The following is a 25554-nucleotide window of genomic DNA, read 5'->3' as shown; positions in this document are numbered from 1 at the left end:
GCCTCCCGCCCCTCTGGCAGTCAATAAAGCGGATGCATAATGCATGTCGGCCGGCGAACACAGAATTGGCGAAGTGTGTGTAAATCAAGCGTCTTCCAAAAGGCGTCCAGTCATCCGTCTCCTCTCGTCCTCATCTTCTCGGCTTCATTTAAACGCCACTCTGTTTGTTGTATTTACTTGTGATTGAAGGGTATAGTGGGATTTTTTTTTCTCTTCTCCATTAGATCGCGCATCTGAGCAAACGCACGCGCGTGTTAGCCGTCTTGTTATTCACCGAACGGTACAAAGTAACCTGACATCATTTTAAAGTACTTGTACCCATGAACTCTGTACATGTATGCTTGGGGCGGCGCTGTAGCACGGTGAAAAAAAAAAAAAAAAGGTCCCTCGTCCGATTCAATGTGGAGTTTCCGTGTTCTCCTCGTGTCTGTGAGGGTTTCTTTCGGGTTCTCCGGTTTTGAGAGTCTAAAAAGACGCAGGAGGTTCACCATAAATTGCCCAGACATGTGAATACTTGTATGTCTCCATGTGAAATGTGAATGAAAGGCAGTATAGGGGGAAATGTATGCTAATGTCAATCATAGATATTTATTCATACATATCCTCTTGTCCGCTTAATTCACATAATTAGTACTTCAGCTGCCGTCGAAGATGATGCAGATGGTAACCAGTTAATTTGAATTAGATACCGTACGTCCCTCAGATATATTGACGGAAACATGTCCGTCAGCCGACTGTGGAGACGGAGTCTGCATCGCAGAATGGAAAAAAAGTAGGCGAAATATTGCTAAATAAATAAAGGATTTCCAGTTGGGCCGGAAATTACGAGGGGAATCAAATCAGCAGTGGGAAATAGAATTTGGATCTGTTATTTGTGCTCCTGTTTTAAAATTCGCGACGGACCCGGTTGCGGGAGGTGATCCCGACTCGGATTTGCATCAGCGTTCGTCCCGGTCCCTTTTCTGGGAGTTAGCGACGCATTCTCATGTCGTTAGCGTCTTTGGCGGAGGAGGAGGAGGAGGAGGCGGCGGCGGCGGAGGAGGAGCGCCGTTTTCTTTGAACTCGAAATAGCGTTCGACGGTCAGATTATTTTTATCCCTTTGGAAAGCCAGAGCGTAAGAATGCGAATGGCGCCCAGTTCCAGGGGCGGGTGTGCATCGCTGTTACTTGCGTGCGGACACACCGATCAAAGTATTCGCCTCCGTAGATCTTCGTTAAAAGGTTTTTTTTTTTTTTTTTTTGTGGAAAGCCGCCGTAAATCCCCGAAAGGAAGCATTTCAACCTTGCAAAGCCGATCCCGTCGCGTGTCATAACCTCTTCATGGCCGAATGTCTCCAACTGATATTGTTTGACGTCCAGGAAAACGACACAAATCTTGTTGTTGCGGAAATTCTGGTACGTGGAGGAGACGGCCGACGCGCCGCATTCTTTCGAGACGGCCGGAGACCCATGTGGTTTGAGTTCCCCTTCCAGCCCTTGTTTTTCCTTCAGCTCCGAAGATTTGAGGAAGCTAAGGAAGATAATCGAAGAGGTGCCAGAATTAAATGTGATATGGATATAGTTTGCAGTAAGGCGTTGCTGTAAATTCACCGACCAATGGGAAACGACTCGAAGGGGCTAACGCTGCGGTTACTCGTCGACAACTAGTCGATCTTCGATTGGCCGACGTTTTTTTTTTTGCAAATTGAAGGGGAAGCCGCTAACGGAAAAAAAAAAATGGTCCAAAACTTGGGACTTTTATTTTATTGCTGATTGCAAGTCTCTGTAGATTCAGTTGTTTCTTTGACAAACTTTATTTGGCACTGTAGGTGCTGTGAACAAAATGCACTTTTGTTCCAAGGAAAGAAAAGCATTTTATCGTAATATTTGTTGAGCAAACTTTGTCCTGAAAAGAAAATTTCTTTTATTGCTGCAGTGAATATAAATAAGAGCCATTGTTTTTATTTTGGACAGCTCATAATCTGATTAGGCGACTGTTGAAATAGCCTTAGTCCTAGTCCAGATACACCTTCCGTCGGTCGCAGGGACTCGAGGGGAAAGCAAATAAAGCTGTTTTTTTTTTATTTTTCTGGGTTCCACAACCACCATCACCAATGGAAAAACCAAAAAAAAAAAAAAAATTTGAATCGACTTTCGCTTTGTCCTCTCCTGTTGTTTATTCAGCAATTTATTTCTTCTGATTGTCCGACGTCTACCGTGTTTTCATCCGTCGCGTTTCTCTCAGCGCAAGGCCAAGGGGTCGTACGCCGGCCAAGAGAACGCCGCGCCGAAACAAATAGTACCGATCCTCGGTCTGCCCTCCCTGTCAGATGGAATCATACCGCCTTCGTCAACTTGATTGAAATTCACCGAGCCCTTATAGTTGTATTGTGTTGGCGGGATTGCTGTATTTTCGTATTTGATGAAAAACCACATCGATGCATTCCCGAAATGGCGGTTTTGTTTTTGCATTTTCGGTGCGGAGATGGAGAGGGACCGGCAAAGAAAGGTCGCACCCGCCGGCTGTCGATCAATAATACACGAATAATTTTTTTGTTTTATTTATTTCTCCTCTTCGACGCGTCTCGATTCTTCGCTGACCCCTTTTCCCCCCCGGGACGCCGCTGATTGCGCCGCGACAGCTAGCATCACTCAGTCCATCAACACACACACACACACACACAGATGTAGCACCGTGGTGATCTGAAGCTTTCATCGGCTCAGGTGTGCCGACCTCGCCGTCACTTTGCGTTACGGACGGCTGCGCCTCCACGCCCTCCCGCCCTCGCCTTGGCGGCTGAAGGCAACGCGCGGCGTCTCGTCATGTTGACAGCGACAGCGAGTCACTGGAAGCTCTCGGGGAGGAGGAGAGCGCTTGTTGTTTTAAGGGCTTTAAGTATTTATGAGCGTTGAAAGTCAAGATGCACTCTAACAGGTGAGGCGGATAGCGGGAATGCGAGGCATGCCGAAAGAGGAGTCGTTCATTCGCCACGGATTTGGACACGCAGAAACCCCCCGCGGTTGTTCTTTGAATCAATGTACATGAGTTTTAATTAGCTTTTTCGTCGAAGTAGCAGAAATGACACATGTCTTACTATCATCCGCGTTTTCCCGCCCTCAGAGAGCCGGGGTTTTCTTGGCGCGTCGGCCCCAATCACATCCAAAGTGTACGCTTCGTTATTTAATTTACCTTTTCATTCGGAACAGTGATGCGTGATCCGCTTCCGTTCGCTCCCAGCGGGTTTCGCTCCCGTGGAACTGCATGACGTGATCCGGCTCATATTTAGCCCCCCTGCGTTGGTTTGGGAAAAAAAAAAAAAAAAGGGGGTATTTCAATTTGAATTTAAGCTGATTTGCTACACTCGTACTCGAGCGGCAACTTCGACCAAAATAGCGAGCTTCCTCCTCGGCTCAGCGTCATTACGGCCTGCAAAAAAGACTGTTTTGCACCCAGGTGGGGGGTTAGAGGAGCCTGCTTGACAGTGACTGAGATAAACAACTCATCGTGCACTTAAGCATTTTAGTTTTGTTTTTTTTAGCCAAAGCTAGCTGAGCAGACAGGGGTATAAAGTTAGCTTGACGCTGGGTAAAACACTCGTGGTTGCCGCGGCGTCTCTCCGGCGCTTGCTGATCGCTCGGAGTTGGGAGATGTGATTCTGGAGAAACGTCAGCTGCAACGTCGTACACGAAATAATGTCCGGGGGATTGAAGGGCATTGAAGTGAACTTGTCAATTTGAGATTATGCGACATTCTAGTGCTTAAAAAGCCCCGTTTCGAGCGATTGGCTCGCAAGAAGTGGAGCGACCGACCCCGCGGAGTCGGCGCGCGATTGCTCCGATGCCGACAACAAATTTTTAACGGTCACGTAACCCCGCCGCCCACCCTACGCCCCGTCGTCTGAATTGCAAAGTTCCGCATTTAGAGCTTGGTTAAATAGGTCAAATGCACGCTGGAAACCTTACTCCCCATCCAGCGTTGAGAAATAACATCATGGTGCCAAGAAAGATGTTGACATTAGTTTCTGATGTACACTTCCACTGGAGCTAGTGCCGTTTCTCCATCATGGGACTAATAAAAGAATTTCTCAACACATCCTTAATGGAACGCAGAAGAAGGGTACTTGAAAATGGTCACAATGGGAGTTAATTTTTTGCCATGTACAACTCAACACTGAGTCGCGCCGTTGTTAAAACCAGGCACAGAAGGCAACTCCGACCGTCCCGAAAATGCTGCGGTCATGCGTTTAAGGACAGATAGTTATCGTAGATTCTCTCTCGGGAGGCGGATGTGTCACATCGAGTCTTGCTGACTTGAAGCCGCGCCGTTCGCTGACTCGTACCTCGGTGTGATGGCGGGTTAGAGCAGAGGTTAATGGTCTGTTGTATCTTAAGCGACAGCAGGTCCAGAGGCACTCTAGTGCGCCTCTGGACGGACAGACGGACGATCTCCCGTGGGTCGGGAACGCCAAAAAAAAAAATCCCCCGAACACGCCGCTAACTCAACCCGCAGCGCCGCAGGGTCTTTACCCCCGCAATACAGCATGCTCCCGGCCTTCTCTTCGGATTTGGATTTTTCTCCCGATGACCCAACGCACCGAACACCCCCTCACTTTCCCTTTCACTCTCTGAATGCTGAATTGTACGCAATCGATTTCTGCCCCCCTCTCCTCTCGCCCCCAGTCCTACTCCAACGCTCCGGTGGTCGTTGAATCCAGGCAGAACTTGGACGCAGACCGCTGCCGTTCCCCTGTTGGGAAATCTAAAGTTGATACTGTTTTGTAGAGCAGGGGAGAGGGTTGCAGTTTGAATAAAAAATCTGTATGAAATCTGTGTCGGGCGAGAATAATTTATAAAACGGTTAAGACTTGGCGGTCGTCAGTTACTGTATCATCTGCTCAGGCTGGGATTTATCAGACATCGTTTTTTTTTTTGTTTTTTTTTTTTTAAATTCCACATCCATGCAGGGATTAGCTTTGGAAACTGTGAACACTTAAGCAACGATTCATCCTTTTAAAACAGAAATTCACGAGTCGTTATAGTTCATGAAGGACGTGGCTTGGATCGCTAAACACGCATTTGTACAATTTCTGTGAAATGTCATTTCATCAGGATTCATTAAAAGTGACATTTAAGCATTTCCCAATTGATATGTACGGAGAACTTAGCGTTTGATTTTCTTTGCGTCACATGATCGCAAACGGAAATCGATGCGTCGTCGGCGAATGCGCGAAGGTTCTTCAACAACCCTGGCCCTTTTTTTTTTTTCCCCTGTATCGACGCCGAATGAAAAACAATCGATGGTTACCGCTGTCGGAGCCACTTCCTCGTGATCTCTACGTGCGGTCACAACGTTAATTAACATCTGATGAAAAAAAAATGGAAATCTATCTCAAGGCGACGAGCTACAGCAAACACAGCGCGAGCTTTGTTTTTGTCCTCAAACTCCTCTCATTTTTATTATGACCTCGTCAGTGGATCCTGACGCTTTTATATCGTGAAAGTTCGATATTGGAGCTCAACTTGAATTTCCGATTTTAGTCTCGGTATTCTTACATCTCCCTCTCTTTGCGTCTTCAGCGAGGGTCACGTGGAGTTCGTAGGTGGAGGGAGCCTCCAGATTTCCAACCTCACCGCCCAGGACGCCGGCATCTACACCTGCTCGGTGGAGAACGCCAACACCACCATGGAGGCCCAGGCCCAGCTCACCGTGCAAGGTACCGCCCGACGCTACGCGACAGTTTCCTCTCGTCCGTGAGACGAAACGTAAACATTTCTGAAGGGGTAAAGTCACCACGTAGCCATCGGCAAGAGGTAATCCAGCCAGAGATCGATTAAATTTGGACGTCGTCGAGGAATCGATAAGGTTCGGATCGACTGATATCCACTGTAAATAGCGGCGAGCGACTGCTTTTCTGCCTTTTGACAGTCTCGTTTTTATTATTTTATCTCCCTCCGAAAGATACTAAGCTGTATGTCACCGCTGGGACGCGTCTTAAACTGAAATGAACCTGCTATTTGCTTTCTGTTTTATTGTATTTTTGTATTTAGTGCGGCACGCAGACAAAAAAGAAGAAGCCGCGTCACCGTGTCTGTTAACCCCCCAAAAAAAAAGAAGGCAAACAAACAAATCTCATTTTTGGCGTCAGAATATGAAAACTACCAATAAACGCAAGCAAACAGGCAATATTTGGAAATAATAATTGACGTCTCTGCTTTCTGTTTCGTCCCGGCGAGAACATCAGCTCGTCGGCGTAGAATCTCGTTTTCGGGAAACTCGGTGAGCAAAACCTTCGAAAGACAGAAGCTGCAGCTCCGCGACGAGGAGATAGAAATAAAAGTGATCAAAACAGAAAGAATCGGCACACAGACACATCTTATTAGAATGTATTATTTGTCCAGCAGCTAAAGATTTGATGAATTCAATAATTGAAATGTTTCAACAACGGGTTGCGAGTCGTTTGGGGTGCGCCTCATTAAAATGCATGAGCTTTTCCTGCTCCTTTGTGTTCACTTTTTGCTTATTTGTTTGTTAGTCTGTCACCTTCTCTGTCTTTGTCGTCAAATTTCCGCCGAGAACTTAGCTTGGCCGATCATCCATGGCGATATCAGATACAGCCTCTGATACAACGTTCATGGAGGGTTTTATAGAACTGGAATTTAGCTCAGGTACCGTCTTTATGGGAAAAACATGTATATCTCTCGGTGTATATTTGTTCATTCATCATCTATACGGCTCACCGTGCAGTCAGGGTCACCCTCCTATTCACGTGTCATATAGAGACATACAATTATTTACCCTTTTATGCACACTTCATATAGAGACATACACAAATCCGGGCCATTCAGGGTTTTCGTTGAACTCAATGAAACAACCGTTTAGCCGGGTTTTGTCGCTTGTATCTTCAGTCCTTCCCGGCGGTGCTGCACTTGTATGTTTATGGACCCAATGTTTTGATGAGAGTATAGAGTGTTTGAAAGACAGTTTTATTGTCCGCATGTGGTTGACATACAGAGGAATCGAAAAGATATTTGTTACAATCCCACGACGTCGTGAAATTAACGATATAGTCATAGTAATCAACTGCAATTCACAGTGAAGGGAACTGATACTGTACATTAAACAGTAAACATTAAACTTTTAGGTAAGAAGTATAAAGTGCACAGCGATACAGACTATTTGATGGCATTTAAGAGTAGCAGCAGAGCGTTTTTTTGTGAACAGTGCAAAGGTCAGTAGGTAGTACCATAATGGTACTAGAGACATAGAACTATCCACTCTGTTTTTGGACCCAATGTTTTGGAGAGTATATATACTCACTTTGTCAGAATTGAACCAGGGCGCTAACCGCTAAGTGCTAACTGCTGTGCTATCTTCATGCTCTTCCCTTTTCCTTCATTTTCCCCCCGTTTTCCTCCTAAAAACCACTCAGCAGGTTAACTGAAGACTAAAAATGTCCGTAGGCAGGAATAAAAAAAACGGAAAGGGGGATGTCTCTATGCGCAGCCCTGTGATTGCCGAGGTTAGCGGTGCGGCTGCGAGAGGTGCAGGGGTGGAGGGGGGAGGATACAAGGCAGAGGTAACAAGAGCAGTGGGTGTTGACGTCAAACGTGTGTGTGTGTGTGTGTGTGTGTGTGTGTGTGCTTTGAATCTTGATTCGGTTGGAAGTACCGCAGTATTTTTTACGATTCACTTTCAGCTCCTGATTGATACCGACAGGCCGAATCAATGTCGCCTCGTTCAACATTCGCCTCCGCGTCTGAACCCCTCGATCCGATGTGAACCGACAGATCCATTAATTTTGAACACAATGCGGGCACGTCCGCGTCGGAACACCCGCAGTTCCGCCTCATTGTGGGTGAGAAGAAAAAAAAACGCAGGAGCAGACCGGCCTTATTTGTTCGTCTACTCTCCCAGGTGAGGCAAGTCAACAAGATTCGGTGTGAAATAACTTTTAGAACGGAGAAACAGCCCCGGGGCTTGTTCACAAGCTGCCGGCTTTTCAGATGCGCCGGCGTCATTCCGAGACTCTCGCTCCTTTCCTCACGGTTCCTTCATCTTCACCTACATTGCCCTTTCATCATTTCCAGGCGCTCCCCTGCGACTAAAGGCGAGAGTAACGGGAAAATCGGATCAGGTCGCAGGAGGACGTCCGACCGCATTGTCTGTCGGGCCGAGCGTCCCCTGCTTCTGACCCCGACCCCCCGCCGCCGACCGCCAACTCCAAAGTGATGGAGGGCCGGTCAGCTCCTGGAGTATTGCTGAAAGACATCAGTCAATGTAACACGATAAATCACTTAGCTTCATTCCCATGTCGTCGACATGTGGGCCTAATTGCATTTCCTTCATAGCGCTTTGTGAAGAAAACCAGATTGCGCCATTGATTTGCTCCCTTGACAACCAAAGTGACACTCGGAAAGTCAATCGATTCCCCGGAGAGGCGGTCGCCGCTCGAAAAAGAGACTTCATGCAAATCGATGCGGCGTGAAATCCACGTCTCATTTTTTTTCCGATGGCCCGCTCCTTTCGAAGCACCTCGGGGCGAAACGTACCGCGCACATAAAGCTGCGTAAACAATGGACGCGGTGGGAGAAGGAGGCGGAGGAGAGTCGAAATGGTAAAACCGTTAGCTGGGAGATAGCTGGAGGGTTTTGCGACATAACGCGTTGTGCAAAGGCGGGCGGAGGAACAACAACAAGTCGATTCATTCAAGGATTCGAGACCGTCGTCATTAAACACAGTGCAACGAAATTTCAAGCTAGCAGCTCCCAGGTTCAGGCGGAAAAAATGTAAGGCAAAAAATATAAATAACATCTAGAGGAATAAATGGATAAAAATGTGGAAAGAAAACAAGTAAAAAAGGGAAAAGTGGGAGGAAAAAAAAAATGGTTTATTGTATGTGAGGTGCATGTGTTCTGGGTTGTGCTGAATTAAGTGCGACTGTTTTTAAATCTGTTTGTTTTTGCCTCGATTGTCCTGAACCGCCTCCTTGATGGCAACACTCGGAGTAGGTGGTGGCCGGGTTGGGATGGATCTCTGAGGTATAGATGTCGAAAATAAAGGGGATCAGCGATTAGAATCAGCTCAGATAGCTGTGGAGGCGCGGGGTTATGGATGTAATCACAGTTGGGAGCGATATTTTGAGGTTTATCGAAGAATTTACGGGCATCTGGTGGACGATCTGGGGTTGCGTCCGAATTCTGGACGGGCTCGAGCTCGTGGACAAAGACCAGAATCGCAGTGATACCGCGTAGATGGAAACAGGGTGATATTATTTAACACGAGACTGGAATAACAGTGTACTATCCAGGATGGCGTGCAGACTCTCAACTTGAGTTGACGGTAAGGTTGTCGATGTTGGTATAGCAACGATAAGAGTTGTGAATGGTGGAGGCCGTGCCAACAAGGTGGACTTCAGTTTTGACGGAGATTCAATCTCCAGAAGTCAACCAGAAAGGGAGGAAGGTGGAAAAGTATGATCGGATTTGGAGATATAGAGCAGGGTGTCGTCAGCATATCCATGAAAGTCGTCTTTCTCCCTGTCTACATAAAGGACACCAATGAAACCTCGACGTCAGCTTCAATATCAGCATTTTAACCTTATTAATTCCCGTCTGCTCCGCGTCACAGGTAGAAATGTGATTCCGTTTGTCAGCCGGTCTGTTTCTATTAGGGGGCGGCTAACGCGGAGCGGCGCGAGGTCTGCGAGTGTTCGGAGAAATTTCGCCTTCAAAAGCATCCAGCTGGATTGTATGAGGGGAAACAACCCCCCCCTTCCCCCCCGTCCTCCCTTCCCCCCTCCCAGAAACGATTAGCATGGAGTAATTGATTCCAGTTTCAAGGTGCCTTTACACAGATGCCATAAAGATACTCGAGTTTTGGTGGGGGAGGTGTTTTGTTTTGTTTTTTTTTGCCGACATATACCTGTCTCACATGAAGCAAAGCGAACACGAAGCTAAATTGGCCGATCCCGATCTTATCAAATTGCGACCGACGGCGCGAATTCCAAGAGGAACCGAAGAGCGTGATCGAAGGGAACGCGGTTTGATTTTCTTTTTCATTTTCACCTGATGAATTTAAGCTAGTTAGGGATTAACTTTGCTTACATCTGGCCTCTGAAACAAGCTCGTGCCCGAGTGTGCGTTCGGAGCGGCGCGTCTGCTGCGATATCTCAACTGGCACCGGGACGAATGAGGCCAAAGGAGACAGCGGCTTTTGATTATGGTGTTTGCGTGACTGGGGCACCGCCCAGACCTGGAGTGTGTGTGTGTGTGTGTGTGCGCAGGACAGAAATAGTCCCTCCGCAAATATGTATGTTCTCGGTTTTGCAGGGTTCAGAGTCAGTGGCCCTCATCTATCACGGCCCCCTGCTATCATGTCATCAGTGTAATTGTTCTTTTCATGTGTTGCGTCAACGCACAGGAAATCCCTGCCCCCCTATAAAAGTCCCACGTCTCTCCTCAGCCGAGGCCGGTAGATATCTAATCAAGACAACGGCTGCGTTTTAACCCAGTTTCTATAAAAAAAATAAATAAATAAACAGAAATAGACTGAAGCATATCAAGTTTTGGCTCTTTCTTACGCAACAGGAAATGGATTTTGGGGGGGAAAATGCGTCGAATCCAACTTTCAGCCACTCACATTTTCCCATCGGGACCGCGATGGAGATTTTTATCCGGGATAGGAGGCAGTCTTTTTTTTTTTTTATTTCCAGCCACCGTCCGAAAAAATAGTGTGCAGTGAGTGTTTTACGGGTAGATCTGCAGCCTTGATTCGACCGAGTAGTCATCCAACGGGGGGAAGTTAATAGAATAAACTTTTAGTTTTGCTATTCGAGGTCACTCATCTGATAAGGTACCGCACACATTCCTTCATTCGCCGTCTGGGTTGTTGCCCGAGTTGTGCGTCCGTGTGATTGGAATGGACCCCGTTCATTTGAGCAGAAATGGTCCCGGCTGTCGAGATTATATAAGGCAGCCAAAATAGCGTCGCCCACCCCCGAAATGTAGGTAATACAAGTACGGCTCCCCATGCGTTGTATACAGTATACCCTTGTTTTTCGCGGGGGTTACGTTCCAAAAAGAACCCGTGATAGGCAAAATTTGGAAGTAGAAACCTTTATTTTGTTTTTACAATTATTATACGATTAAATACTTTATTATACATTGCTACTGTCGTCCCTATGTTTTTTTCTTCCTTCTTTACGGAACGAACGGAAGATTCATTAATTCCGTAATGCCGACCTATTTACCTTCCCTTAGCATGTCCAGAAGTTTAACTTTATCTGCGATAGATAGCATCTTCCGCTGGCTTTTTAGCCCTGCTGCGGGCGCTTTTGTCGGTCCAGAGCATTTTGTCAACGTTATGGTTGTTAGAGAAACTCGAAATTGCGAGAGAATTTGCACGTACGTAATGTAAATTTGGCAAGCTGTGTACGTATTAAACCGCAACGTTATTGACGCGCAGGTAGAGAAGAAGCGGAGTGACTTTTTAGCCAATCAGAATGCGGAACACAACGCGCGATGCAAATCTGTGAAGTAGCTAAACCGTGAAAAGTAAACCGTGTTATAGCGAGGGATCGCTGTACTTCAAATTAGACCCGGTAAAAGTAATCAAGTACTACTTTGTCGTCGGGTAAACCCGTGTCTAATGTGGTAGGGGACCGGGCGAGCGTTGACCACCCTGGATGCCGAGGGTTCCCAAATTTCGGCGTTTCAGAGCCGGGAAGGGAATACAGAGAGGAACGCAATGTCACTTTTCACTCTTTCTACCCCAACCAGTCGGGATAAGATGGCCGCCTGCACCGAGCTGGGTTTCTGCACCGATATCGGACGGTATTTCCTCTCTAGGAATTGCTCGCTCACGGGTAAATGTTGGGTTTCTGTTGCGATTCGGCATCATATTAAGAAAATGACTTGATATTTAATCCTGGCTGAGATTTCTGTGGTTTGACCGCACCAGTTTCACCCCGCCCCCCCCCCCAAAAAAAGTTGCCGATCGGACAAAAGAGTTTTATTTTTCCGCCTAAACCCCGCCCGAGCCAAACCAGCTCGGAAAACATCGGGAGTCAGCCGGGAGCCGCGGCCAATGGGAAGCGGTACTCCTCCGGGCGATATCTGCCGAAGTCTGTTTGTATTGGCTCCGGATTAGGAGCCGTTATCTTTGGAGGAGTTTGACGGATAATTACGGCAAACCGACTCCCACTCGCTCCCAGATTAAACTCGTGATTTATAAAAGAATTTTATTTAAGCGTGTTTAGCTATCTGGACTCCTGTTCCCGTCCCGACACTGCAGGAAGGGTAATCTTTCAACGCGGCTCTTCTTAAAATTTCATTTTTTCACGTGACAATGACAATAAAGATTAATCAGTCATCAATTCTGTTCCTTGGAGTTTGACGTCTCTCAAGTTTTATCAGCGCCGTCATAAGAAACACCCGACCTCCGCCGGCTTCTTCCTGACTGGAATCCCTTTTTGTTTTTTTTGTTTTAACACACTCGTGACCTTCTGGTGGCCCTCTTGTTTCAGTTCACTGGAGTCGGCCTAAGTCTGCATTAAAGCTTCTTTTACTAAGCTTACAAGCCGGAGAGATAATGCCAGCCCCGAAGAAGAAACGCCGCCATTGTTCTCGCTCCCATTCTCCAGCTTTGATTCTTCTTCCCCCCTTCTCCTCCTCCTCCTCTTCTTTGACTGTATTTTTCTTTGTTGTTGTTTTTTTTTTTTTTTAAATTTCACCCCCCCACCCCCCTGGTTTTTCAGATTTCTCTTTCATTAGAGAGCGATATTTATACGCCGCCGAGATGGCCCCGCAGGGCAGAAGGAGGAAAAAAAAAAAAAAAAAAGCGGAAATAACGCGGGTTTGGCGTTGGTGACGTGACCCCGTGAGGCGACGCGGGTCCGCCGAAATCATCTCAATTTCTCGTGTAAAACACGAAACCAGATTCAGATGCATCCCGTGTTCATTAATCACCTGCCATCAAACAAAACATTTCACTTTTGAACCATTTTTTTTGTTTATCTTAACCGCGCCGTTTTTGTTCTCCAGCTTTCGTAAACGTACCTTTTCTTTCGAATCGATCGTCTTTTTTTCTCGGTTAGCGTAGCAATGCTAGTCGTACCCTCCACATTTTCAACTCTCATGTAACGGAACCCGGAACGTGAGAATTTACGCGACTCTTACGGCCTGATGGCCTCAAAAGGGGAGTTGGTCGGTCGTTCCGCGGTTGGAGAAGGAACAAACGAAAGGAGGTGACGGACAGGAAAACGGCAACAAGACGACATGGTGGTATTTAATGATAATAAATTACGGTAATTATCTGCGTTTTTTTTTTTTTTTTTTGCGGGGGGTCAAAACCCAACTGAAAGAGGGTCACGTTACAGGAAGCGGAGGCACATGTGTCTTTGTCGGTGCGTTTAGTCGGTTCCGCTTGTTGCCCAGTCCGATGGGTTCCAAATGTCCGAGCTGTACTTCGTCTTCTCCGGCGGGCGGAGGGAGGCGGGGGGGGGAAGATGGAGAGATAAGTTGCAGAGTTACAGGAAGATCAAGAGACAGGAAAAACAAAGTGACCGAGAGGTGAAACGGAGACGGGGGGTGGCGGCGGGGGCGATAAGAGAAGACGGTTTCCTGAAAAAACGTACAGCGGCGAGTGTCTCGCGCTTAAATTTGACATGGAACATCGTAGGTCACGTTAGCGTTTAACAGCCTGGCTAATAAACAAGGAAAGAACGGCAAAAAAAAAAAAAAAAATCCAGGCTATCGAGACCAATTTTGAAAATGATTCCCGATCACAGGGCTTGACTTCCACCCACGCTTCCCTTCCCTTCCCTTCCCTTCCCGCTGTCATGTTTTTAGCATTCCAGGGAAAATTACATTAGCCACGTTTTGGATTATCCACTTGGAGGTGCTAACTTTGTTGAGCGTTGCATTCACGGCTATCAAAGAAAAACAGGAAATGGCTAGTCTCGTGTTAGATCAGGCTTTTTTTTCCCGTTCTGGGTGGTGGGAGCGGGACGGGCGTGTCGGTGTGACGTGGACCAAGGTCGCCTATCACCTTTTTCCTCCCTGCACCTCCCTTCCTCCTTTTTTTATATTTATACTATTTTCCATTTTGGAATGTAGTCTTCGGCTCCGGGGTTTTTTATTTTTTACACGGTGCTATTTTAGGGCTGGAGACGAAAACAGGAACACTTTATTTTAATATTTTCTCAAACTATATTCTGCTTGCCTCACTCTAGCGGAGATTACCACTTGTCTAATCCTAGCCTTAAACCAATACTTAACTCTAAATGACTTAATTCTAAAGATTGTTGTTTGCTATTATTTTTTTTTCTTCTCAAATGTGACTCCTCCATAGTGATACTTTGACAACAACATGAGAAGATACCCTGGGGAACACTACGATTCCCCACGGGCTTTCCCGACATGCGGTGATCCATTCTAAAAGTTGATATTTTATACAAATGTTAAAAAAAAAATAATATAAAATGTCCTTCCTCCTTTCTCGGTGACAATTAGCCGTCTGAAGGACAGGAATGACTTCGGGCAGAGCAACAGCCAGCTCTCCTGGACTTGTATGACTCTGACCCCCGGCCTTTCGCAAAGACATTTACCATTTTATGTTTTCACCCCCGCTTTGGACAGAAGTTAGACCTTGGACAAGTAAAATGGCAGCTGGACACCTGATATGGAGACTAATTTAGGATTCAGAGTTGGTTCGCCTTATTTTTTTTCCCCCTAGGGATCTACTTGTTGACAAGAACTGGGCCATTTCCAGCGAGCCGCATTGCGAGTTGTCTCCAGGCGTAAAATGCGTCATGTAATTTCACCCCGAGTATTTTCCCAGCTTTTGCACAAAACTATGAAACAGACGGCGCTGCGAAGTCCTCTCTCTGCCCAGCGCGTCCCTCAGCGCCGGCGCTATTTGATGTCTTTTGGATACTTTGTTCTGGACGCTAAGTGTGATGGCTGATCTGCTAACTAGCGATGATAGGGTAAATTAGCAAGAGCTACACCAACAGCTGACCTAACAATCTGCTACCCTCCCCGAATAAATCTAGAAATAGACCTTATCCAGCCGCTGCTGCTAATATGCCCATCAGTCCTTGTGAATAGCAACAAATTAGGAGCTAATAACAAGCTATCAGGAGGCTGGTGGCTGCGCTCGTCTCAGAACAATGCGCTAACAATAACAGTCGTTTAAGCTGCAGTCGGCGAGGTCGCGGCTTATTAGAGGATGCGCCGTCGCCGCGGACGTAGACGTGCACGGTCTGATTCAAGGTTTACCCCGGCACGCGGGCCAATTATACCGAGAGGGCGAAGCCCAGGCCCCTGCGCTCCCGGTGACCTTGTCCCAGGACAGATTGATGAGGAGCCATTTCACCGCGAGATCAAATAACTCCTCTCTGGCCCTCATTACCGCGACCGGGGGGCGAGGAGGTGGGATCCGCAAGTGCTCCGCTCCGCCTAGCTCGCCCTCTCCTCCGATAACAGAGTAGCCTTTATTTCTCACCGGGTGTTAAATAATTGAAAAATAAAAACAAAAACAACTGTTAAAATTCTCGCCATCTGCCGAAGAAGGTCATCGTAGCATGAAAGGGTGCAGGAAATAATTGGACAACTTGTAAATAGGGGAAATACTTTGCGGCTCCTTCCACGCTCCCCAAACTAGCAATTTGGCAGTTGAAGAGAAGGCATGTTATCATTTTGGCCCAGTTCATTTCCCACCTGCTTAGATTTGACGGAGCCGCGATTGAATTTCATCTGCAGGAAGGTTGTTTATTCCTCACCGTCATCTCTCATCTCGTCACTCCTGTTGCCTTTTTCTAACCCCCCCCCTTTCCCTTCCGCATTCCCACAGTTCCTCCTCGGTATGTCAAGCGTCCGGCCAACATCTACGCCCACGAGTCCATGGATATCGTCTTCGAGTGCGAGGTCGCCGGTTCGCCCGCTCCCACCGTCAAATGGGTCAAGAACGGTGACGCTGTGATCCCCAGCGACTACTTCAAGATAATTGTAAGCAAACTTCAGGTACCTCTTTTGACTATCCCATTTAGCGCACTCGGGCAGCTCGCTTGGTAAAAGTGTGCATCCATCTGGTTGTGAGATTGGCTTCTTGGATCCCCGGTTCCTCCGAAGCGTTCTCGGACAAGAACCCCGAGTCGCTCCCGAGTCCCTTGTCAGCGCCTCGGATGGCAGTCATCGGTACCACGTTATCCAGCGCTATCGTAGCCGAGATCATCTACCGCCCAAAAAGGTTCATCCACTTACGTGCTTCTGCCTCTTTGTGTTTTCGTTGTGCAGAAGGAACACAACCTCCAGGTGCTAGGTCTGGTCAAGTCGGACGAGGGGTTCTACCAGTGCCTGGCGGAAAACGACGCCGGCAACATTCAGTCCAATGCGCAGCTCATCATCCTGGATCACGGTATGCACCTTCACTAAGACCAACCAACCCCGTTTGAAGAAAGTACAATTAGTACCCCAAAACGTCCAAAACAGAATGTGACGAAAATGGTATTAAGATAATATCGAGTAAGCAACGGAAGCTGGTCAAACTCATTAAAACTCCCCCGCCACCTCTTGCGGCAAGACTCGAGTTCCTATTTCAGATTTTGACACATATCTAGTGGCTGGCGTTTGTGTTTAAATTGTTAAAAAAAAAACAGCAGAAAACCAGGCTTGATGGGCGCCGTTGTTATTTCAAGCATCCCACCTTGTGTTGTAAATCACCGAGCGTAACCCGTGATTTTTTTTTTTTTCCCCCCAAGTGCAGTAATCCTCACGTCGGGAAACAAGAGCCGCTCAACTCCGGCGAGAAGCTTAATTGCGATAATTTCGGACTGCGTCTCGCCGCCTCTGAGAAAATGTTCCCCGGAGCAGAACGCCCGACAATGTGTCTAAAAATCAGAGGTTGGGGGGGGTTTTGGCGAACCGGGACTTGACGGGAGGGAGCGGAAGTCTATTTGAGGGATTATTCTCGGTCCGCTCACGGTCCACTCCGGTTCTTGGGCTACAAAAATGTTGTGAGGACTAAGGAAAAGCCTCTTTGCCCGCAGAATGGTACTTCCTTTGACATGTAAAGTCCGTCTTTTGCACGGAGCTTTACCTAAACATGAACCCTTCGCTTCTTTTAGCTGATACGGGCTGGATTTCTGTGGCGTGTTCTCTTTGGACACTTCCCCTGCCAAAGTATTGGTTTTAAAAGCTCATTCCTGCTTCGGAGACGGCGAGTGCAAAGCGAGGCAAAAAAAGCAAACAGCGGGGACCGGTGGCTCAGAGCGGCGCGAGCAAACGCCGTCGAATAAAAGCAAGCGCGGGAAACGACCGGAACGATGCGGGATCCGGTTTCATTACCGCCCCGACGTTTCCGGAAAATGTAACACGACGCAAAATTTCGAGATCATTTACGCGGCCGTGATAATCAACGTCAAACCCGGAGGGCCGGTAAAAGCTTCTCCGCGGAAATCCAAACAGCAATGAGGAAAAAAAAAAAACATCGTTTGGGTGAGAAGCGTGATCTGCATGAAACGGCAAACACGGGACGGAAAAGCCAAATCATGTTACACGTTTATTTGTTCCCGCGTTACTTTATATTCCACTTCCCCTCATTTTGTCGAGGGAGATGGGAAAATCTACTCGGGCGTGAGTTTTCCCCGCGCCCGGAAGCAGGTGGCTAATGGATTAGCGTATCAGCGTTAAAACCGCCGACGGCAGCGCATCCAGTCAGGAATACCGACGACCCCGGCAGCTCGTCGCTATTTCGTATTCCTCGCCATCGACGCCGCACCGGGTTTGATGGGCTCGCTTTCTTTCGCCGCCGTCTGCGTCGGAGATGAATGCAGCAGATCCGTGGACGGGGCCTTGAAAAGAAAGTCTCCTTCGTTTCATCCAGGAATATTACAGACTCTCCGTCTTTCTTTAATTTGGAGACAAGTAATAATAATCCGAACGAAAGAAAGTCCTCCGGTTTCCCCGCTGATTAAATGAAATTAAATTATTCCGACGCCCGGTCGTCTCGGAATTGGAAAATGGATCCGAAAGGTAAAGATGATGTACTGTACACTGATTTGCTTCCCTTTCAAACCATTTTTAAATCTGCAATTCGCTCAGTTTTCTCCAACGACCCGACACCGGGTTTACCCTTCTTGTCGCCCCCCGCGCGTGTCCAACGACCCCGCCAAATGCGAACGATGTCGACGCCCGGCCAGGATTACACGCCGTCGTTCAACCGCCTTGCAGTCGGAGGGCGAGATAAGCCGGAGGGACTTCCCAGGGGGATGAAGTTGTCTTCGCCCAACATGGAAATCAATGGGGGTTGAACTGGATCCAAACACCCGGCGGACACGAGTTGGCTAATAGTCATTAGTGGTCATAATCTGTGTCTCCTAGCTTGCCAGCCGCAGTTAAACGCAGCTCCGCTGATTATTCCCATTTGTGGGTGTTTGGAATGTAAAAAGGTCAGGCGTTAGCATATGTACAAGCTTTTGGCAGTAAACAGCCTTGGTTTTGAACCCGATAGATGACGACGGATTAGCACGCAGACCAAGGTTAGCAAGACAACATCCGTTCCCTTTTGAAGTACATCTCTCCACCTTGCCGCTACCGTTGCTCGGAAACGATTTAAAAAAATACTACCCCTCCGACCGCGGTCTCGACTCGCCCCGGACGTTTCGCGCAATGCGGGTCAAGTAGTTGCTAACAGATGTGGGCAAATAGCAAGAGAAATGACCAAAAGTGGACCTGGAAGGGTCTTAATCACGCGGCCGAGTAAGTGCCCGTTAATGTCCCGTGTGAAGCCGCCGCGGTTCGACTCCATCGTCATTAGCTTCTTTTTTTTTTTTTTTGTTCATGGGAAAGAAAGAAACAACCCTCAGACCCCCCCAAAAAAAAGAAGAAAAATCACATGTTATGTATGAGCCGCTCTCCGTGGGAGGTGGGGTTCCTTTGCTTCTTCTTTTTAAATGTTCCACCGCTGGACGGCGGGACGCTTTTACAGCGTCGACATTTTCTTGAGAGTGGTCCGAGTGCACGTCGTGGGAAAAAAAAAAAAAAAAAAAAACAAGCGATTTTTCTTTTTTTTTTTTTCCCCCCCCGACAGCCGTGGATATAGAAGCTAATACCTGTCACCTAACTTCCGTGCAGCTAATCGGGGAGCGTTTTATCATCACGCTGTCTGCGCCGCGCAGCTGTGATCCCTAAACTCTTTTGAGGGCGAACGTTTGTACGATCCGTCCACATATGATATTCTAGTAGGTGGCAATTACAGCTTGGAGAGGAAACCGGCTGCATTTTTCAAGTCTGAGGTTGCGCGGGTCTATACGAGGACTCCTTTTTAAATGGAGTCATCTGCATCGACCGTTAGAACCTGCGTTTTGAAATGAGATAATGTGGCCGGGGCAAAATATAGATATATACATATATACTTTCTGCAGGGCGCAGATTGTTTTCCAAGAGTGCATGTGGAATATACATTTATTTTTCCATCTACTAAATTTAAAGTGTAACTAGACATCAAGAAGGCGCGACGCAGCCGTCCGAGTGGCCGTTATAGCTCAGACCGTTAAGTGCAGTTCTGGTTGCCCGATGCGTTCGCTTCCCTTTTTTTTTGTGTTTTATTGCAAAGTATTTTGCACAAACTGCTGCTGGAAGGTCTACAAAGAAGCGTTAGCCGGTTTTGTTTCTGCAATTTGAGTTTATAAAAACTTTTATGTGCACCTCTGATTCGCTTCATTGGCTCGCCTGGCCGGGGTACGGAGTCGTTCCCCGGTATTAAGTTTCCAGTGCGGGGGTTGGCAACCTTTCTCACTCAAAGAGCCATTTGGACCCGTTTCCCAACGGTAAAGAAACACCGGGAACCACAGGGCCTTTTTTTTTTTATTTAAAATGAATTTACAGAACATTATTTTTTTTGGCCAATATGCTATGTATAAACAAAATATGAAAATGACATCTCTGCATGCAACAAAACATTTTGATCTCTAAAAAAAGGAAATTGGGTTGACGATTACTTTTAAGCAAAATACTCAATGGCTATTTGAGTCTTGTATTTATGAAAAAATTTAAAAAAAAAGCTCAAGTTAAAAGTATCCACCGGCAGCAAACCAAAAATGCCGTCCTCTGTCATCCTTTTACTGCAGGGGTGGGCAATTATTTCGGCCGACGGGCCACATTTCTTATTTAATTTTTACACGCGCGGCCAACTTGGTATCATGTAAGTTTAACCAAATGAAAATTGCAATTTAAATATTTACATTTTTTGGCATTTTAGTTCCACTTTAAAATCACGAATGATCATATAAATGTTCCGACATTATTTTGTATGTAATCGTTCATACAAAATTAAAAGGAAAAAATCAGGAGTTTCTAAATTCAATATTGATTGAAAATACTTGTTCAGATTTTCAAAGAAAACGGATAAAAAAGCAAAACGGCCCAGGTGTGGCCCACGGACCGTAAAATGCCCGGAATCTTCAGAAAGAGCGTCAGAAATATTTGAACACATTTTATTTAGATGTTAAAAGATCGCCATCGACTTCCAATTTAAAATGAATTTTTAATCATAAACGGACTAAAATAAAATAAATTTTAATTAAATACCTTATTAATTATTTTGAAAATCCACATCAGAGGGATCAAATGTCTCGAGTCTCACCATCTAATTCAGGGGTCCGCAAACTTTTTCCTGCAAGGGCCAAATAACTTTTCCCTTCTCGGACGGGTTTGTAACAAAAAAGTGTGACGATCACAAAGATGTCTAAACCTAAAAATGTATTGTTTTCAAGAAAGCCACACATAACCAACAATTAACCCTTTCTGGGATTTTGACAGGAAAAAAAAAAAACAGAAAATAAATAATAACAGTATTAATCAATAATGTCTTTGTCTCATCTCGTGACCGATGAGACAAACAGCCTTTTCTTTAAATTGAACAAAAAAAAAATTGTTTGTTAAAAGGTTAAAAACCCTGCATTCTGAATCTATTTTTCTCTTACCTAATCTTTTCGCCATTATTCCTTGTTATTTAACAGGGGTGTCCAGGTTTGTTTTTTCTTTTTTTTTTTTGAGGGAGGGGTTTCAGATAAAGCACAGACTGCAGAAGGGTGGAATAGAATTTTACATTCTATGCATGTACGTGTCACGATTGCGTGGCCAGAATGAAAGAAAAAAAATCAAAATACATCTTTGATATTGTTCCGGGGCCGGGCAAAATGTGGAGGCGGGGCCGTAGTTTGGGAACCATTAATCAAGTTTTGCTCTCGGGACATGAATTGCCCAATTCTTGCTCCATCTTGAGTAGCCGCCCGGCTCAGCCCAGCATCCCCGCCATCGAGCCCCTGCCCTGGGTTTCTGGCTCCAGAAAGGGGGCGATGGTGAAGGACAACGGGTCCATTTTGTCTAGACCTTGTTGGAGGTACTGAACCCCACCTGTTTTACATGCGCATTCACCAAACCCTTCTTTATTGGATCGAGGATCGGTTCGTTGATGGGTACAAAGAACAGGCAGAGTAGCCTTTTCATCAAATCTGGCTCCCTTCACCTTGAATTCAGCAAGCGCCATGTTCTTGTAGTTCCCATATCCATGCAGCTGAAGGAAGCCTTCCCTTAGTTTTGCCGGTGCTGGACTAGAATTGCTCATCTTGTCTTTGCAAATCATGCAGTTAGGACATCGACTCCAATCACGTTCCGTCATACATGTGAATCCGTATTGTAGGTATTCTGCCGACCGCTTTCTTTTTTTGCCCGACATAATTAGTATGAAGGGATTAAAATATTAAAAAAGAAATCACATGACGTACCATCACGACAGTCACAAGTTACTACAACTGAGCGCGCCAAAATCCCTGCAGCACGGATAGGCCGAGCTATGTAGCGTGATCACCTGCAGCCAGTGATGTCATCACCAATGTGTGTCTTGACCTCCGCCGAACCCCTGAGACTGACCCACCGAACCCCTGGGGTTCGATCGAACCCAGGTTAAGAACCACTGGTCTAGACCTGTATGCCTCAGGTGAACCTACCCATTAGGATCTTCAGGAGGCGTGAAACCCCTCCACCACTACAAGGTGGAGGCTATAGGAGGAGCACATGGATAGCGATTTGACGTTTTTGTCTCCCGAAAGCCAAGCCACTTGAGACGGTTTTGCTCTCAGCCCTCCTGCTCGATTTTTGTTTTTTTTTTTTTCTCCCCAAGTGAATTGCGCGACGGCGGAAGAAAAGCGAGCCTTTGACGGAGAAACCTAAGCAGCCACAGGTAGATTACTCAATTCAGAAGCGTCTGTTGTGACGCGATTTCTCGAGTGTTCTTTATCATTGTCCTTTTGAACCACAATTCCGTCTGTTTTATCCTGAAACAAAGATGACCCTCCTCCGTTTTCCGCGAGCTTTCGCTGTTTCTTTCATCCAGCCATGTCGGAATTGCCACCCCGCCTCTTTTCCCCATCAGACCTGCAAACAGAAGACTATCCGCCCCTCCCATCAGAGGTAGCCGGTACCCACTGAGAGATGGAGATGCCTCATCACTGCCTGAGTGCTCTCTTCTGTCGCTTGGTTTTCTTTCACCCTCCGTCAGTCTTTGTATTTATGAGCAAAGGCATCGCGGGGGTTGGTTGGTTTGTGGGGTGTCGCGGTGATGAAGCGATCTCCCCCAAAGCTCAACCCCTGACAAATGTGACAGGCGGCATAAGATCCTGTAAAAAAAAAAATTGCGTATTTCCAGTTGTATCTAAGTTAATGAATCAGTTATGAGTCCCGAGATGGCGATTCGACGCTGCTCGAGTTCCGATGCTGTCGTCAACGAGCTAGCAAAACGTTGCGCGTGACACTTCCTGGTTGCTCCAGATGTTGCCGCCGTGGCGTCTTGAGCCGTCTGGGTCGGCGACATCGGGCGCTGCCGTACGATGCCTGAGGGATTAAGAACAAACAAATAAAGCGAAATAAGGAGTCATCATTTAGGGGTCAGGAAATTACAAGTATTAATGTCCTCCAGAGACATGTGGTACTTAGAGTTAAGTTGTGTAAATCTTGTTTTCTGGATAGTACTTTTATCCTGCCTGATCCACCACTGTATATCACTGCAGCACTGGAAGTTGAGTGTTTTAAACCAAAATTTAATTTGATGTAGATCAAATCTACATCGGTAATAGACGCTGGTCCTTTTCAGATGATATCAGGTCAAATGTAGGTTGTATTGACCATGAAACAACGTCCGATGTCACTGGTTTGATGGGGACTCCCGTAATGGGCCGATGTGGACGGTTCGTCTTGAACCGGCCAAAATCCAGTGACACAAAAACACCATTTAGACATAAATTTTTGCTTCAGGATTGAATTTGAGGCGAAATGCAACATCGGTCGGATGTTAAATATCGAACCGACCGGCTCGGACTGTTCGGCAGTATCTCGTTGCTTGTCCGTGACAACGATAGCCCCTTTTGCACAGTTGGTATCTTTTTCGGAAGTAGTTTACGACGCTTGTGTCACACCAGTCTCCACCGTGATCCGTTACCACACGTGCTAATGCAGAACTTAAAATTTCCCTTTTAGGAACTGAGCTAAGCGGATCTTTTCTGTATGAAAGCATGTAATGATTCGTTGAACAAAGAATTGGAAATGAATCTTTTGGATCATTTTGCCTGATCGGTACTTTGACTTTTTGCATGAGCCACTAGAGCGATTCAGTACACCGAACCGATCTCCCAATGTCGAGATCTTATTTTTTCACGGCTCCGCCGAGTCACATCGTCATTAGCCGCGTGAATCTCCTGATTCAAACGAATCAGCTATGGAGGGGGAAATCCTGTTGTAGCGCACGCTCGGGCACACCCTAGCCTTACAGAGCTGTTTCGGATGAAGTCGTCCGCCAGAAGCCATTTAACTCACGGCGTGGACGACATAAAGCAGAGAACGCGCCGCTCTCCTTGACTCCGACTCATGTACGAGCCCGAAGAACAAGAGAGAGAGCGAGAGAATTGATCCCTGCCAGGCTTTTGAAACCCAAACAGACACTCAGATATTAAAACACGGGCGGTAATTACTTCCACATGGACCGCCGATACACGGGAGGGGAGGTTAGACGTGAACGCTGCAGCCTAGATCCGCTGTTGTGCCTCCACGCAAACAAGCAACCCGGACAGGGTTTGTTATGTGCAAATAAAATTTTGATGCCGCAGCTTTATCGCTCATCTTTTTGCAAGAAAAAAAAAATAAAAAGGCTCAAATTAAGAAAAGAAACTCCAAACGCTAAAGCTGTCCCGGCGCTGCTGCTGTCAGCGGGATGTAGAGCAGCAGAGGAAAGAAAGGGGCTAAATCCGTATAATATAAAATGTAAGTAGATCAGGGACGAATAGCGAAGAGGGTGCGTGGAGTCGGGGTTGATGGAGTTGTAACAAGGATGGAGAAACAACAACAGATTGCAGATCTTGGGTCTTTGCGCTTCCCGGGAGCGCCGCCGTTCCCCGTTGGAATCGAGAAGCAAGAACAGTTCCGTTCAAAGGCGCCTCAAGCTAAACAGCGCTAGCGCCGGATAAAGGCTCAGGCCTACTCCGGGGAATACCGGCGCGCTCTATCATCGGCTCGCGGGGTCACGGGCAGGCCGGCGAGTGCGAGAAAGTCGTCGGTGCGCGGCTTTAGCAGCCCAGACGCTCGGCGTGAATGCGTGTTAGCGGACGAAAACAAACGGCGGACGCGTTTGTCAAGTGACTTTTAAACCCGCCGCGCCGCTCACACCTCGTCTCGCGAAGGTGTCGGTCCAATTACGCGGCGCCGTTTAAGCCCCGTAGCTCGCGGCGCTGTTTACTTTCAAAATGACATTTTCCGAAAAGTCGATATTACTGTGTAATGAGCGTTCCCCGTGGAGGGATACACCGGAAATATAGATAAGAGCGCCTGAAAGGACACACGGGCTCGCCGTTAGCACCTCAGACCGGCTAATTAGGTCCCAACCGGGGGAATGGAATTACCCTAATAAACATACCTGCATCTCTCTCACTGGAAATAATTACGGCGGCTACGGAACACACCGCATTAAACCGTCCTCCGACGGCGAAGTGTAATATCCGCCACATGGGGTTCTTACACGGCGGGGACGCCATTATCCTCGGCGCCTTATCTCGACGAACCCTAATTGCTGTTGGTACGTTCCAGTTGATTAAACAAATAAGTTAACATTGTTGTTTATTTCGAGTACCGACGCTATTATCTATAAACGCGGGAAAAGGCGACGACGAAGGATCAAAAGATGCGGGATTTTTTTAAATATATGCTAATGCGAGGCGAGTCCGTTAAATCCTGCCTGGGAGCAGCGTTTTTAAAATCAAAGGGGGAGGGAAGGGGGTCCAAGGATGGGCATGCGGCATCTTTAGCTGTTGCGCACACAGGATATAGCGTACGTACCCCGTTAGCCGAAGTGATTAATCCGCGTGTTTGCCTTTCGGGAGATAGCGGCGAGCTTAAAAGAAGGGCAACGGGATGGTTGCGCATCGTAACGTGCCAACCCGACTTTTTTGCAGGCAGTGTTTATGCAAGCGCGGGGAAGATGCCCGGCTCAGTTTTTTAAAAAAGAAAAAAAAAACAAAAAAAAATCAT

The 25554-nt window shown here is 46.9% G+C and overlaps 1 protein-coding gene across 28 annotated transcripts in view; it reads left to right on the top strand.

Moving 5' to 3' along the window:
• Positions 1–25554, top strand: part of neo1a (neogenin 1a) — a 158429-nt gene that overhangs the window by 88908 nt on the left and 43967 nt on the right. For all 28 annotated transcript variants that reach the window (XM_086144110.1, XM_086144103.1, XM_086144095.1 and 25 more), the window contains 3 exons: positions 5557–5693; positions 15833–15987; positions 16276–16396. In XM_086144110.1, coding sequence (XP_086000236.1) covers positions 5557–5693; positions 15833–15987; positions 16276–16396 — 413 coding nt within the window. The remainder of the gene's footprint in view (positions 1–5556; positions 5694–15832; positions 15988–16275; positions 16397–25554) is intronic.

Source organism: Fistularia commersonii, chromosome 3 (assembly GCF_037954325.1).
Source record: "Fistularia commersonii isolate RoL2024-O1a breed Wild chromosome 3, RoL_Fcom_v1.0, whole genome shotgun sequence".
NCBI lineage: Eukaryota > Metazoa > Chordata > Actinopteri > Syngnathiformes > Fistulariidae > Fistularia > Fistularia commersonii.
The sequence above is the reverse complement of the archived record's forward strand: the minus strand, read 5'-3'. Positions and strand labels throughout refer to the sequence as shown.